Raw genomic sequence first — 17514 nt, 5'->3', positions numbered from 1 at the left:
CATTTTTTTTTTCTTTTTTGTTAAGAGGGTGTTTGACATCCAATGTGAAACTTTACAAGAATTACAATAAACAGACAAAAATACTTGTTATTCAAAACCAGTGACATCACCCTAACAGAAAATGTGACCTTTGGAAAGTATCAAGTTTTTATTTTTTTTTTTTGTCCTACCTATTTAAATATTTAAAAAAAAAAAAAAAAAAAAAGCTTTTTGCTAAAGCTGACAAATTGTTCACAAATTTTGAATGAATTTGATTTTGATTTTTAATTACATTTCGTGTCTTTTTCTACTGTTTTTGTTTCTTTACTGAGCCCCTCCTACAAATATTTAAATATCGATTTTGATTTTTTTTTTTTATATATATATATATAATCGGGTAGATTAGTTTCTGTTCGATAATAATCAATTAAAAAAAATTTGATCTTGAATAAAAATCAACAACAAAAAACGTCTGTTTGCAGCCATGCTTTTTCTGATGCAATTACTAATACTACAGTCTACATTCAAACTCAAAACAATTTTTTTTCCAGATATCATGTTTTTAAATTGCTACCTACTATGAAAGAAATATATATATATATATATATAATCTAGTATATCTATAAAAATGAATGTGTGTCAGGACACTTCTCAACCTATATACTCAACCGATTTTTGATCTACAAACTTGAAATTCAGTCATGTGGAAAACTTTTTAATCCGTTTTCATTAAAAAAAAAAAAAAAACAGACTGCTAAGGGGTTAAAATTGAAAAATTCATGTGGGGGGGGGGGCGTTGGATTTTCATCTGTATGCTAATTATCCCACAAATGCGCATGCGTGAATGGTTCACATGACAGATTCATTATATTAAAAAGAAGTGTGTTTGAAAATACTTTTTAAAGACTGTGTCAAGCTGGCCTAATGCTTATCGTACTTCATCCACTGTCTTTAGGTTTTGGTTTCGATCTCAACTAGTTTTTTTTTTTTTTCTTTTTTACTTAAAGTGAACCGTTTAGAAAAAAGACATACTTGCACGCACATGTCTCAATTTCTGAATTAAAATAAATATTTGTATTTTAAGACCCGGCAACACCAGGCAGCCTGCTAGTGTGTGTGTGTGATATATATATAAACTACTTCATTTACTTACATAAAATTAATATATGCGGAATATTCAGTGTAGCTTAATTGGCATATATATTTTATAACTTATATATATATATATATATATAGCAGTTCACCCTGGCTTTGCTCGGGCCCGATTTACTGTTCATAACTTTGTGATATATATATTAAAAAGTTTGGAGTTGTGTCCAGGTAACCTACATCTAAAATTTCAAGTGTTTAGACCCAAAATTGGCTGATGAGTTTGGTATAGTCTGCAAAGATCACCTCTTTTAACTTTGACCTTCTGTTAGCCAAATTTTTGCCCCAAAATTGATTAAAAAGCTTGCTGCATGTCTGAATACCCTTTATGTAAAATTTCAAATGTTTAGACCCAAAAATTGGCTGAATAGTTTGCTAGAGACTGCAAAGGTCAAATCTTTTAAACTTTGACTCTTTCATAGCCAAATTTTTGGCCAAAAACCGATTTAAAAGCTTGCCCTATGTTTGAATACACTTTATGCAAAATTATAAATGTTTGGACCAAAAATTTGCTGAGTAATTTGGTAGACCACAGAGGTCAACTTTTTTATTTTACCCCTTAACATTTGTTTTGGGCTAAAATCGAATTAAAGTTTGCTCCTATATCTAAAATTTCAAGTGCTTAGACCCAAAATTGGCGGAGGAGTTTGGTAGTTTTCAAAGGTCTAATTGCTGAACTTTGACCCCCTTGACAAATTTCTGGTCGAAAACAGATTAAAACAGATTTTCCCAAACTTCAATACCCCTTATGTCAAATCTTGAGTCTGATGACTGTAAATTGACAGTAGTTTGGTAGGGAAATGTACATGCACACAGACATTTTCACTTGTATATAGACTTAAATAGATCATCCAAAACCTCAGATACACAATATTACTAAGATTGCATCTTGTTTATCTCCTTGCAGACTTGATAATGTCAAAAAGGATGACAAACAGGTGGAAGACTTTGGAATTCATCCATGTCATAAAGGCTGAAGTAGCCAAAGGATGACAGAATATCAATGTCTGGATCACGGATTGTCTCTGTGGACAATGACTAGATGAACTCTATACCAGGAGTCTGGTATACTACTAAGACTGTGACTCTTGTTTGTTCTGTACATGTTTGATGTCATAATCGCTTTGTGATGTCATCCTTTAAAATAGAGGAAGGAGCATAAACATTTCCCCCCCCCCACTGTGCCGAAATCTAAACCCAAGTTTCATAAACAAAACTTCTTGTGGAACTGTTCCACTAGCCTGCTTTCCAGCTGACTGCAACATGGTTGTTTTTTTTGTTTTGTTTTTTTTTTGTTTTTTTTTTACACAGTGATCACCACTTATCAAGGCCTGGAAGCCACTCAGGGATAAGGGTTATTGCAAGTACATATTGAAAAATGCGAGGCTCGCTGTTTTGTTTGTAAATGAGCAGTTTGGGCACTATAAAAATGGTGCACAAATGTTTGTTTAAAATAGAAATTTGTCGAGGTTATTTGCGGGCACCGCTCCTGTCGGTCGATGGGTAGACCTGCTGACTGTCATCGCAATGGTTCTAGGTTCAATTCTCGACTTGTCTAGCAGCACTGATGAGTTGTGATACAACGAAACAGTACTGTATGTCGATGACTACAAATATATATATATATATATATATACTCGGGTTTTTTATATTCAAAAGTAATGGACTAATGAATTCAACAAGGTTGTTAGATAGTGCTCAATAAAAAGAGCTGATAATACTTGTTTATTGTTATACAAACATGCTCACACTCCGCCGCCACAAACAGCCACCTGCTTCAATCAAACAACAGACACCACCAGGCAGCGACCCGACTACTCAAAAGTTCAATGAATAATCTATATATAATATAATAAAGATTATTCATTGAACTTTTGAACATGGTTGTTTTCAGTTGTAATGTAAACAAATTCTTTTTGAGCCTTCCCTTAAATAGTCGATTTCTACCCAATTTCCATCACCGTGCACTCATTAAGCCTTATCGATGAGTTGCCTTGGAGTCTTGATAAGAGGTGACTCCCATGTAAGATAATCATACAAAGTGAATGATGTGACAAAATAATATCAAGTTGGGAGTGGTGGTAGCGGGATCGATTATGGTTTCACTAGATGACCAGTGATCCGGAGGGTTAACAAGTTGTCTGTCTATTAGATAAACCGACCTTTACCCTTTTATGAAATCACTCCAGACAAGGCATGAAGCCGTTAAATGTAAGAAGCTAAAAAGAGGAAAGGATGATTATTGTAAACACAGATGTCGTTGACCTTAGTCTCGGAAAGACCAAATATATTTGTAGGAGGAAAATTGTCAGCAGAAAGAGTTTCATAAGCCTGGAATTTTGGAAAGAAGTTACTGAATAGGAAGTTGTATTACAATGAGGTATCAAAACAGCAAATTGATTGATCACTAGATAGAGTTAAATAGGCTGGAACAAAGGAAGCAGAGAATAGATCAACTTTGAACAACGCGTACTATAATAGTATTTATGGAAAAGAGACTAACATCATGTCTGTGAGAGGGGGCACTGAGTAAGTGTTATATTGGGCCTTTTGGTTATGATCAGAGCGTAGTATCTGATGTTATGGAGGGCAATGCTAAAGGTCTGAACAATTATTAACTAGCAGGGCTACCCGGCGTTGCTCAGGGCTATAAAAGTAAACAAGTGTTTATTTGTAAATAAAGCAATTGGATAATATGGTAAATATTATCCTAAATTTTTAAGGGCTCCCACCTCCTTCTCGTGATATTAATGAAAAGTAATTATGTGCCATATTTAGACTCCCGCGCGCGCTTAGTGTTGTATAGGAGTCCATATTGGAGATCATATTAATGGTAACGTTCGTGATAATACTGAGGGGAAACATTTATAACTGGTTGAGATAAGAGAGAGATACATTTCTTGGAAGTTACATAAAATTCCTAATAACGATGAAGGAGACAAATTTCATATTAAGGATGTTTCACACATTACCTTTTGCTGTTGAATGATGACACGACACATTTTTACAAAAACATGATAACTTTATCGGCTCGACCAGTCGAATGATGATGACGTCAAGGAATTCAAAGTTGTACTACATGATTAAACGTTCTCCTGTCACTTCTAAAGGGACCCTCCTCTGATCATGTCAGCTCTGTCCGACCGACTCTGCTGACTGTTCGATCTGGACTTGACTGCCTCTGATCTTCGACTGTCTGCTTCTCTTTGCTAATCCTAGCTCCTATTATCGAGAATGATATCAGACATGTGGTTTTAAACGTCATTGACTCACGTGGCTTAAACATATGTGGCTCGGCACATCTTCCCAAAACACACTTCTGCAGACAAAGAATTCTCACTAATCTATTTTTTCAATATATTTTTAAATTGTATTCATTTTTATTTTTAGCTGACCTTCTTTAATTCAATTTCCATAAAAGAATAAACAATTAATTCTTTTTACAAACAAACAATATCTAAACTTTATATGAAATTTAACAATAGCCAAATTCCAACATTCTAACTCCGAATCTATTCTGAACCTTGCTTACACGGTTCGAATCTCGGTCTATCCTAATCTCATTTTCCACTTATCTAATGTTTTTCTTCTGTTACAAGAAAAGGATCCCCTTTTCTTGTAACAGAAGCTCGTCTCCAAAATTGATAATGATCGGTCAATTAGTTTTGGTATGAATTTTATTCAAATGTAAAACATTTAATGCTGAAATTTTACTGTCGCTTTAAGATGGCATTCAATTGTACGCCAAAGGATCGTGCTGAAATAACGTTCTTATTTGGGAGGGAGGCTTTGTTAGCTATTCTGTATTTGCATATGTTATGAAGGCTTATGTAGAAGACGAACTATTTTTTTGTTTTTTTTTGTTTTTTAGATAAGATTTTCGGATTAAATCCAGTTCGTATGATTTGTTTATTAAAATGTTAAGTGAAAGTACAGGTTAGTTAGAAAACTCCTTCCCGTTCCAATGAGTATCTACATGTGTTTGTGTGTGTGCACGAATATGTTACAGATTACGCAGGGCATAGGCCACAGTTGGGATATTACGTATGATTCAAAAACTAACGGCTAGCATCCAAAAATCATAACTAACTTAAAAAAATATATCTTAAAACCGCCGACACAATAAAATTGTAAGAAAAAAAAACGAATTGATAACTAAAAAATAGAAGGTTAAGAAGAAATGTCAGACGCATGCTCAACTGAACACATGCACGGACTGTAATAAAAACCATTAGCGAAGGAAAATATGCGCAGTAAGTGAGATAGGGGGAGTAACCCCTTTATACACACTGTAGACCCCATAAGAAACAGCAGTTTGACAGCTAAGAAGCCACTAATAGTGATTTATACGTACGCACAGTGTAATGATGTATGCATTAAATGAACTTGACGCCGGACAAAATAATGTCTCTTACTGACGCCATATTTTTAGTAACCATTCGTTTATAAATCGAGGAAATGGATTCCGGAATATGAGAATTTTCAGAGCTCGTCCAATCAGTGGACGGACTTTAGTGAGGCAGCCTTTATTATTTATGAATCGGAAATCTGAAAGATTATGTTTGGTCTATGTATGTATGAGCTAATTACAGTCAGTGTAATCAGATTTGTTCCGGTGACAGCTGTTAGTAGTGGTAGGACTAAATATTAAGAGAAAAATACGGACTCCTTCCTCTGAAGATGTTGCGATTGTGATGCTCATAGGATGCAATGTAGCATTTTATCACGACTGAATGTGTCTACAGTGGTGTTCGCAAGCTACATAAGATAGTATTAGACTAGATGTATTGAATTTGTATGTGGCGTCTGTTGTTACAAACCTACAATACTTTGGTCCAAAGGGGAATTTCTGCAGCTACTTTATTAATATAAAGATTTGTTAACTGTTATGCAGATGGAATGTTTTCAAAAGAAAGGAAGGTTTAGCTAAAGTATTTATGTTAAAATTTAAAGGAAGAATTTTAACTTGGATTTAGGTTTATAAACAAAATATTAAAGAGATATTTATGTCATAAAATATGTTTAGGAATTCAATTTTATAAGCAATAAACAATGGAATTTATCTTTTTTAACAAAGGAAGAGTAGGTTTTTATATTTAGACTAGATACAAGTGAGAGTAAGAGAGAATGTGAGAGTTGCCGACGAGGGAAGGTTGACTTTGTCAGTCATGGAAGCATTCGAGTTGTTTAACTAAGAAACAATGTAAAGACTAAAGGGAAAACGTAAATCCCTGAAGGAAACGCTTAACTGTAAAAATGAGAATAAACGAGGAAAACCAAAAGGAAGTCCTGTTGTTACTGCTTCACAGTAAAATATTTTCTTGCAGTGTCCGAGAGACAAAGAAAGCCACACCTGAAGGTTAGTAGTACCTGTATTTTTGAGATTTTGACAGCCTACATAGCATATGGCATAATCACATTGACACAATGGTTTTTATGGCGTTGACAGTCTGGTCAATACCAGATGGATGACTAGGTGTGAATACCAGGCTCTGTATGTGTGACTAAGTAGATATCTGCCAAAAAAAAAGTATAACATTCCTTACAAACTTCCTCCTTTGGCAGAAGCTTACTCAACCTGCCTTGAGTTAATGCCACTTCGTTTTGTTTATGCATCGAAAGAGGATGTCTTCTTTTTCCGGCGTGATATCATTCACGATGTTATTTTGCTTACGACCCTTTCATGTAACACTTATTTGATTTTTGATTTCTCTTATTGCAGGCAAAAAAGGAGCAATGGTTCGTGAACTTGAACAAAAAACAAATACACAAATTAAGGTAAGAAAATTATATAAATAAATAAACTTCTGCTACTCTTGAAGACTGTGATTGATTGTAATGAATGATGGTTCACATGTTTCAATGGCATTATGAAAAACGCAGCATCAAACATTGTCAAACTAGGGGAAAAAAATATCATCTGCCGTCACAACCAACAATCCACACTCCTGCACAATTTGTGGACTTTATAGATTATTGGCTCTCACACAAGGTTACATAGACACAGTTGTCAAAACTTCATACATCGAAATTGATGAGTCCATGATATATACTGGTGCGTCCAGTGTTTGAGAATATTTCATTTATTACATTTTTAAAGATAATAAAAAAAAAATACAAACAACACATTCATAATTAAATAAAACATTACCACATAAGCGACATTCTTATTTAATAATTTCATTCAACAAAATCTCCCTCCGCTTCAATGATAGCTTCTATTCGACACCTAAACCTTTGGCAGGTGCGGATAAGATGATCCTTGTCTGTTGTTCATTACTCTTACTATGGATGCTTTCAGAGAATCTTTGGTGTTGTGAAGATGTCTATTAACATCTCTCAACAACGCTAAACGCAAACAGATTAAAGTCTGGAGAGCTTGGAGGCCACAAGTTGGTCAAAGTTTTTTTTCGTCTGGAAAAAAAAAAAAACAAAGCCTTTCTTGTTCAGTAGGATTTCAGTTTTTTTTTTCAAGTCTATAATCTCACTAAACAATTTTTGGAGGTTTCTGACATAAACTGGCCTCTCTTCAACACACAGGATTTGTATTAAAGATTTTCATGAACAGTCCTTCAAATTGTGGTTTTGGAGATACCGAGATATTTTGTAATTGATATCATTGACTTCTGCAGGTTCTCGTCAATGATATTCTCATGTTATTGAATAAATTTGTGTGTTCTAATGCTGTCAGAGCATTGCTGATGATTTTTACATTTAACAGCAGGAGAAAGTTGGCCATCATTATCTACTAACTCTTTGCAAACTTTAAAAACAAAAACTCGGCGACTTTTTAAGAAATTGTGCAATTTGCAAATTGCTGTGTTCTGCCATTATTGCAACTATTACATTTTTTTTTTTTTTTTTTTTTTTTTTACATAGGCATCACCACTTATCAAGGCCAAGAGGCCACTTGAGGAAAAGGTTAAAGAGTGTACAGTAGAAATTGGACAATATAGTGGTCCGTTTTTTTTTTTTTTTTTTTTTTTTTTTTTTCATAGAACAATTAACAACTGAACGATGTAAGAAATAAATAAAAGAAATATGTATCAGCAAAAGGTCCTTCAATATTTCTGTCATCACTCAATGGGCTTAAAACATAAGAGGGCCCTTTGGGCTGAATGTTAATTGAAAGGTCAGTTGGGGCTTGAAACACAGGACCTCTCTGTTGGCTAAATCTAAATGTTTATCAGAAGGCCAGTCAGGGCTTGAAAACACAAGAAAGCTCTGTTAGCTGAATGGTTTCTGATGAGTTAAGCGTAATGCAATGAGGAGCACATTAAAGGGGGGGGTCAAAGATATGGCACAAATATATTAGCAGCAAAGGCTTTTAAGTTTAATGAACAGGCGTCTTATACGATATTGGGTTTCTTCTGATCACATTTTTTTTTTTTTTTTTTTTTTCCATTTAAAATGGAGTTAACGAGATACATAAAATCACCGACCTAGCTTTGGGTAATCCACCAATAAAGTTTTAATCCAGACATACATATACAAATAATTCATATAAGATGGGCAATCTTATGTTTTTCCATAAAGAGAAACCATCAACGGTCATCGCGCAGAACACAATAAAAGTCTGATAAAGCAGATGACAGATATTGCCTCATAGTTTTATTTTTTCCACCTTCCATGATCTTAGTACTCCTATCTAATGACCTTGTGCCATCCAGTCAGAGAAGAAGACAGACTTCAATAATTTTGGCGATCAGCACAGTTAAACACATTCGCTCATGATGAATTCAAATCCACAAGTGTCTTAAATCTCTTCTTTTCATGCGCACGTGTAAATCACAATTCCTACCTGTCTTTGTACGTGACACGATTGCTTTGGCTGCCATTCTTCCTTTCCACCTCTTTCCTCTCGCACCGTGTGCATGCGCGCGACCATGACGGTGCAGTAAGAAAAACTGAAGGATGCAGTTCAATTATTTTCATAAAAAATATACATGTCAGAGATGTATGCTTTTGTAATGGTGTCGTTATATTTTAACTCTGACCTGACACTGTGTACGAAAGTCTTGCAAGGAAACAAAGGAAATAAATAGGACTCAAGTTTTTTTTTTCCGGTTGAAAGAAAAGGCATTTTTTTACCGGTTCACACCAAGCCATCTGACACTCATTTTCCAAGCATTAATAATGTGGTCGCATCCCTACTTTTCCTCTCAGGATCAATTAAGTTTCCCAGCTATATTTGCAGCTTTCCCCATGACACATGGTTGTCTGAAAATTTTAAAAGTTTGAAACACTAACAGGTCCTGTATCTTGTTTAAAAATTCCTGTCACACTGACACATGCTTAAAAGTCCTGTCATGCCACCACATAGTAAAAAGTTTAGCCACATGCTTTTTCTTTCTCTCCATTTTTCTTTCTTTCCTCTTCCAATGTGTTAACACCCGCCACAGTTTGGTCGTTTGCATATACGATGACACTGCTGCGACTTATGTCAATGACTTTGTTGCCTCCCGTTTTTTCTAATCTTTTTTTATTTTATTATTCCCTCGCCATTATAAGTCAGCTTTAAGAAAAGTGAACCTGATCTACCCACCATTTTATTTGGAACTGAAAAATTTAATTTTCTGATAAGAATCAGTGAAATTTCTTTACAGTTGATTTTGAACCAGGATTCTTGGCTCAGAACTTCATTCTCATCACATATTGATCCATCAAGAACAGTTTCTTAAGGTCAACCGTTCTTTGGAATGTGCATTCTTGAATTCTGGTCATGTGATCCTGGGGGTGGGGATAATTTGCATTGCTATAATTTATACATTTTCTTGCATAAATCAAAGGATTCTTTTCTTTATTAGATTTGTTTTTTCTCGTGTTCTGGGAATCTTAAATCTTCCCAGAATGCATTAACATCTAATTGGCATGTCTAAATTAAAACACTATCAGCCGCATTCCCAATTAAGTGATTTTACTTTTTAATTTGTTACGATTCCTTTTTTTCTTTATCTTTTCAGATAAACAGCAACATTGAAGTGAATAATCAGATAACCATAGAATTGTTTGGTGAAAGCAAAGACATCGACAGAGCCCAAAAGATGATTGAGCAACTTGTCTCCAGGGAAAATAGTAAGTTTTCAAAAGTTATTTTATATTAAATCTTCGCTTTATATTTTATGCGATATCCTCTGTGCCAGCATTTAAAACTGACATTAAATCGCATATGATGATGACTAATATATGAATAAAGTTAGTCTCTATATTTTTTTGTCGTCAATAGCTTTCATCCTACAGAATCAAAACTTGATTCTGGTTTATCAGATTTTCTCTTGAACTTTTGATTAAGATGAAAAAAAAAAAAAAAGTAATATAACTCTGTATTCGTTCATAGTTACTTCCCTTTATTATTGGAATCAAGAATATTTTGGAGGAAAAAAACAGCATAGTTTAAAAGAAAAGTAAAACAAATCATAAGTAAATGTACTACTGTATTACTTGGGAATTCCAGATATTGTTACAGTGTATGTGTGTGTGTGTTGCCTTATAAAAATATATCAGGTTGACAAAGTTCTTGCGATTTTTAACTTTTAAATTCAGATGAACATATCTCAGCTCAAACAAAAATTTTTGATTGAAATAAGCACCATCAGAATCAACATACTTTTAATGTAAAAATCTTGCATTTTGGTGGCGATGAAGTTGCTGAAGCCGTTTTTGATATCGCTTAGGTTTTTTAAACATTTCTCACGCAGAAAGTTGTCGAGATACTTGAAAAAGTGGCTGAGAGATCTGGAGAGTATGGCAGTTTCATAGTCCAATTCGTTCAACTTCTGCAAGGTTGGTTTAGCAATGTGCGATGAGCATTGTCGTGGAGTAGAATTGGGCTTTTTCTGTTGACTAATGCTGGGTGTTATCGTTTCTGATGCATTTCATCCATTTGTTGAAAGTACTTAACCACTGTAATTGTTTCGCTTGCATTAAAAAAAACTAATGAATGAGACTGATCGCAGTCAGCATGACCTTCTTTGATGCAACTCTGGTTTCAGGAAGTGTCTTGGCATTTAACCACTGAGCTGAACATTGCCAGTTGTCGTAAAGAACCCACTTTTCATAAGTCACAACTCAGGTCATTCTTGTTGTGTAAAAGATAAGGTGACAGTTCATAACAGCATTTCTTTTGGTTGTCATTCAATTCGTAAGGTACCCATTTACCAAGTATTTTGTCTTTCCAATCTCTCAAGTGGTTGAAAATCATTGTATACGTTATGGCTAATTCAGAAGTAAGTTCTCTAACAGTTGTGCATGGATTGGCTTCAACTAAGGCTTTTAACTGATTGTCAACAGCCGATGGCCAACCGCTATGCTCATTACCTTCAAGACTCGTCGTCACCACTAAATTTCTTTAACCACTATTATGCTGTGCGTTCAGTAATAGTTCTTCGGCCAAACACGTTGTTGATATCGCAAGCTGTTTTAGCAGCTTTTCGGCCTAACTTGAATTGAAATAAGAAAATTGTGAGTTTGCTTTTTGTCCATCTTGTATTCAACATTCTGAAAAGACATAATTGTTTAAAAACATTCTAATTTAAACGATTAGATAGAGCAAAAAAAGCTCTTTAAATGATATGAAGTAAAGGTATTATATATATTATATCATCAGGTTAATTGCTGATTGCATTTCTCTGAGAATGCAGTAAACATTTCTGTGTAGTTTACTTACCATAAGTGTATTTTCACACTATAACAAGATATATATGACATTTTGAAAGTCAAAATTTTGATTTCAAATCAGTTTATTTGGCAAAAAAGAAAACGACTGTGCTTCAGTGCCATATAGGGAAAAGATTCAAATTTACCTTGAATTGTTGTTGGTGCATTTATTACTTGGAAGTCAATTCCATGTTTCAGGGGCTGATTGAGAAAGCAGCCCGTCTTCAGTTTAATTTTTAAAAAATATATATGTACTTATAAAACTCGGAACAGCTTGCTTGCTTGGGCATCCATCCGGTTTGAAAAATTCTGCACATGTGTAACTATATGAAAACAAAGCCATGAAAGTTTTTTTGTTTTTTTTAATCGGCAATTTTTAAAATATGCAAATAAAAACAAAACTATTTTTTTTTTTCATTGTTAGTTGGAATCGTTATCAAATAGTTAAAAGAAAAAAAAGCAAAGTTTATAACATTAGGTAAAAGTGCTTCAGAGGACCAACTAAAGAATTGGCTTTTAAAATTTTATTTTTAGATGGTATTCCACTTTTACCATATGTTTATAAACTTTCATTGCAAGTTGGAATCGTTTTCAAACAATTTTTATTTAAAAAAAAAACAATTTGAATCCAATCCGAGATTCTTCAGGAAATGAAACGAAATATTTTATGATTCTTTTAATAAAAAAAACTTTCATGTTTTTTTTTTAACAATTAAAAACTTTAAATTCATTTTTCATGCTACAATTTGGGGCGTTAAAAAAACCCAAAACATTTAACACTGCAAAACAAAGCCGTTAACTTATGATAAGTCACTTCTTTGTTTACAAAGCCGTTTGATGGAAGTGACATCATACAAATTTTAAGGTTCGGATGACCAACACTGTATATAATGTAACTTTTTTAAAACAAATATAAAAATAGAAACTTTGGTAAATTTTTTACTTGGTTTCGACCTTCACATTTTCCTTTAAAATGACGACCTCTGAAGATTTTTGAGTATGCTGAAAACGACTCGCATTCAAAATTTCTGCAAATAAGTATTTCTGGATATTAAGCAATGTAATTCTTTGTTAAAGTGGTGGCCATCGTTGTACTTGCAAGTGCGCATAGTTTTGCCAGAATTAATGTACTTACTATTCCATAGCTACACTTAACATATATTGACCCAACGGGTTACGGGTAGTCTAGTATATATATAAAAATGAAATAGTTTCTTGTAGTCGCCATGTTGACCACTTTCTCATACAAGAGTGAATAATAGGTCCTAAGGCATATCATAATACGCATTGAAAAGATTGTAGGCCAAAATTAGATCAAAATCGACGACACTCAATGGAGAAAATTTTTTTTTTTTTTTTTTTTTTTTTAGTTGGCTATCATAGATCAGCTCTGAATGACCCTGCGCCATTCGAAAAGCTAGTCTTTGAACTACCTCTAGATGCTGGATATCTCTTATTAGATATAGAAAAGGTCTGAATACGATACTCTAACACACGAGGGAGATACAAAGGGGGAGAAATACTTCAGGATGTAGTTTACAGAAAGAACGTATGAGAAATGGGATACTCCTTGCTTTGTTAGCAGCCTGAATGCAATGTTTAGATGACTAAGGATGAGTTTACCAGAAAGTAGAGATCTTTCATCTCGCTCAACTCTTTCGTTCAGCAGAGCAGTGTCATCACTAAAAGTAAGAGTTGGTCTACTATTTGGGACCAGATTTGCAGGGATACTATTTATGGGGTTGAGCAACGATATGTCTGTTCACATTATATTTGAATTTCTGCATGTAAGTACAGTCAGGGAAGCAGGGGCCTGGGAGGGAATTCCAAAGTGGAGCTGTCTGAGGGGAAAAAGCTATTCAAGTAGAAAGCTTTACAGCATCTAGGGATCTCTACAGTGTAGGAGTGGGATTTTGCTGTTTGTCAGTGATATTGTCGTTGAGGGGGCACTAGTGCTCAGAGTTCGTCAGAGCACTTGCCATTGAAATACCTGTAAAACAAGCACATTTCAGCGATGTGAGAGAGGTTGGAGTTTAGTTAATAGTTCAGGACTTAGTAGGTTGGTGACTATTTTTTTTTTTTTAACTCTGTCTAGGAGTGAGAGACTAGTGGCAAATGCACTCGCCCAGATGTGGCAAAAAAAGGTTCTTGACAATCTCAATAGCTTTGTCATCCACATCTAAGTTCTTTGTCCATCTCCATCGTCTTAGACTTCTTGCACACATATCTGTTATCATCTTTCACCGTACCTGTATTTTCTTGATTTTTGTACGGTCGTGAGTTTCTGAAAATTTCAATATCAAAGGAAATGTTTATCATTTGGTCAATTCTTTATGAATGAAAGACATGGTCAATAAGGATGGTCAATCAATGATAGATGCCTTTGCTGATGACTGTCTCTGCTGCATCATTTGGTGCTGGCAGGCCATCTGTGTCCCAATTGCTGTTTTTTGCCAATACCTCAACCGGAAATCTCTGCCGTCTATCTTGTTGCCGCAACATCCTTCATGGTTCTGCCATGCAGGTCATCACCTAGAGTTAATGCGGACAACTGAAGATATGGCAACAACTATTAGAAAGGACTTGGCTAATCTCTCTGGTACACAAGTGTTCAGTCTTCGATGGTTGATTTGCTAACCATTTTATGCTCATGACCACCATGCCACGGACCAACATGGTTCAAGGTGTGGTGTAGTCTAGGGAATTACTCCTCTCGACCAACCAAGATGAATACCATTGCAATCAATCGTTCATCCAAATGCTTTTTTTTTTTTTTTTTTTTTTTTTTTTAGATGTACGGAATGGTCGTGCTTGTAACCAGTGTGGGGAAGTTGGTCATTTTGCCAGAAACTGTCGTTCACAACAGAATAATGGTAAGATGTTTTTTTTTTCTTTTTAGATTAAAGAATAAAGTTTTCACTTTGCTATAGCATTGATCTAAGTAACGTCAATGATTTCATTAAATAATGTTGGATGTAGATGTGGTGATGATCCAAATGGAGTTGATCAACATTTTTGTGTCCCATAAAAATGACAAAATTATTTAAATGAAAACAAAACTGTTCACATTTCAAAGTCAGAAGTTATGAATTGCGCAATGCAAAATAGAAAAGAAAAATGTAATATCTTGATGTTTACAATTCCAGAAATGCCGATTTTTGACTATATAAGAGAAAAATATAACATATAACAGAAAAGGGAAGAAAGCAAACACAGCAAGTGTGATTTGACATCTTGACACATTTTCATTGGCAAGCCACACCCCAACCAACCCCTTACGTCTCTGTCTCTCTTTGTTAATGTTAAATAAAACTTCTACTTTGAAAGTCGTCTCTCTGTTGATTTTGAGAGTAATGATAAAAGAATTGTCGGTGTGTATATATTATATAAATTATATATACATTCCACAATGCAACAATATTTCTCAATTTCATTTAAATGTGTGAATTTCATATTTAAATCATTTGCTCTGGATAGGATTGTTAAAAAAATGTAAAAAAGCTGTTCGATTTAATTTTATATATTATGTCTTTTTACATTTTTCTTTCAGATGTACGTCATGGTCGTGCTTGTAACCAGTGTGGGGAAGTTGGTCACCTTGCACGAAATTGTCGTTCACAACAGAATAATGGTAATATTTTTTCTCATCTAAAATGATTTATAATTTCCTATTTTTGATCGGATAATTTTGAAATCCACTTTTCTATTTTGGTTTCTTTTAAGAAAGTAGGTTAATCTCTCTTAATAAAACTATCGGACAAGATCCCAGGTTTCTTGTCTATATTTAACTTTGATAAATACACATCAAAGTATTATTTCTATTTTTTTATTAATTATAAATTTACTGACATGAAAAACAAATCAAGAGAAAACTGAAACTAATTTTTAAAATCTATTTTTAAACTTTATTTTTGATTAGTTTTCTCTCGTGCTATTTTTAATTTGATTGGGTAATTTGTTTCAAATATATATTAATTTATGAGAAAGACAAAAATCTAATCTAAAAATATTTTGTTTTTGATCCTTTTTGAATTTCAAGCTCTAATACTTTACACATATTGCACTTTCACTCTGGATCCAAACTTGCCATTTTTGTGGCTTTTATCAGATGTGAAAGGCTTTCTAATCTCTCCCTAAAGAAATTATAAAATACAAACATTTTAAATAGAAAAATTTTTTTTTTAATTTTTCAGAATATAAATCTATTACCTGCTACAAATGTGGTGACCGTGGACATATGTCAAGAGATTGCACGACCTCTAATAGTAAGGAAGCTCTTCATATATTTTTTTTCTTGCTTGTATTGTGACATTGGATGGATTGTCCCATTTTTGTTTTTACTTATATTATTTTATCCTTTTTTTGACTATCACCTGAAATGGTTTGACCTGACTTGATAAGATCCCATATTACTGCAGGCAAGGCTTGTCAACTGTGATCCTGAAGATCTGAGGTAGCTGATGTCAACTTTGCCGATGATCATGCACGTTGGATCCACAATATGAGTTTGATAACTTTCAGCTGATCTTTTTAACCAAGCGCTTAGAGACTTGAAAACTATTAAGCAACCATGTTTTGGTGAAATACATGTTGTAACCAGTGAGATCATCTTCTGATGAGTTTTCTGCTTTTGGAAGAATCTACATGGTCGAGCTCCTTGTCCAGACCAATGTGACTCTCTCTCTTTCCAGATTTTCCTGTCTTCCATCAGCTGTCTCAGATTTTCAGGATCACAGTTGGCGTCATGTGCAATCTGCTGAATATATCTGGATCTAGGTCGTCCTATGCTTGTGCGCCTGTGCTTTGGAGTCTGCAGCAATACATTTCTTACTTCTCTTGCTTGCTCCTCTGGCAGTGACTGGCAAATTGTAGACATCACTCCCTGATGGTAGTAGATATGGTGGGTAGATTACCATAAAGTTGCTGCTTCGTGGGATGAGCTTGCCCAGATATATTCAACACTGTTCGTAGCATATGGGTGTATATGCCGTCTAGCTTTCTTTCCAATTTAAGTTTGGAAGAAAATTGCACTTAAATTTAGCATCAATTAAATTTGCTGTCTTTAGCGAAATGAATGTTACTGAAAGAATGCAGAAGACAAGGATTCTTGGAATACTGGGTAGTATTGAACTCTTCGCATCCATTTGAGATGGCATCCAAGAGGCAAAGAAAAATAGAATGGATCGTAATGTTGTTTGGCTAGTAAATGCTTATGGATCAGCGTCGCGTGAGCTGCTCGGCCATGGATTTCTTTTATATCCTATAAAAGATCGAGAAGGAAACTAAGAAGCAAGTTTAAGATGCAGTTCACAACCAGTGATATCATTACAGACTTTGGAATCTGAACAGTTGGTACAGTATCCATCATTTGGCTTGTTTTTATGAAAATGATTTTGTCGTCAGCAGATTGCGCAGAAGAAATTGCAAAGATTGTCACCAAAGAAACCATTTATTAATGTCATTCTGCCAACGCAAAGTCATCAACTGATGCAAAACATCCTATCAAGATTGGATAAATTTATTTCGTCAAAGATGCATTTCAAGGCAAAGAAATTTTGCAGACTAATGTTCTGTAAAGGTTGGCAGAATCAAGGAGAGTTCAAAATAGTTGGTGAGAGATAAAAGCAAAAAGAACCAGTCAAATGTTTTGGTTGGTAGTATACTCGGACTCTGTCAGATAGCTGAGGATTAGAGATAATGAAACAAGCTGAAGAGAGGCTTGTCAAAATT

General features: G+C 34.4%; 1 protein-coding gene across 5 annotated transcripts in view; it reads left to right on the top strand.

Moving 5' to 3' along the window:
• The window catches only part of LOC145280128 (putative ATP-dependent RNA helicase DDX43), a 114504-nt gene that overhangs the window by 50873 nt on the left and 46117 nt on the right, over nucleotides 1-17514 (top strand). For 4 of the 5 annotated variants that reach the window (XM_080131895.1, XM_080131893.1, XM_080131894.1 and 1 more), the window contains 5 exons: nucleotides 6851-6906; nucleotides 10092-10203; nucleotides 14577-14657; nucleotides 15335-15415; nucleotides 15978-16049. In XM_080131895.1, coding sequence (XP_079988021.1) covers nucleotides 6851-6906; nucleotides 10092-10203; nucleotides 14577-14657; nucleotides 15335-15415; nucleotides 15978-16049 — 402 coding nt within the window. Of the gene's footprint in view, nucleotides 1-6271; nucleotides 6488-6850; nucleotides 6907-10091; nucleotides 10204-14576; nucleotides 14658-15334; nucleotides 15416-15977; nucleotides 16050-17514 lie in introns of those variants that run through there. The other variant, XM_080131891.1, reaches the window with a different exon arrangement.

This window comes from Euprymna scolopes, chromosome 7 (genome assembly GCF_053919585.1).
Source record: "Euprymna scolopes isolate OS-2025 chromosome 7, ASM5391958v1, whole genome shotgun sequence".
In the NCBI taxonomy this organism is placed as follows: domain Eukaryota; kingdom Metazoa; phylum Mollusca; class Cephalopoda; order Sepiida; family Sepiolidae; genus Euprymna; species Euprymna scolopes.
Note: the sequence above shows the minus strand (reverse complement) of the source record. Positions and strands in the feature narration are given on the sequence as shown.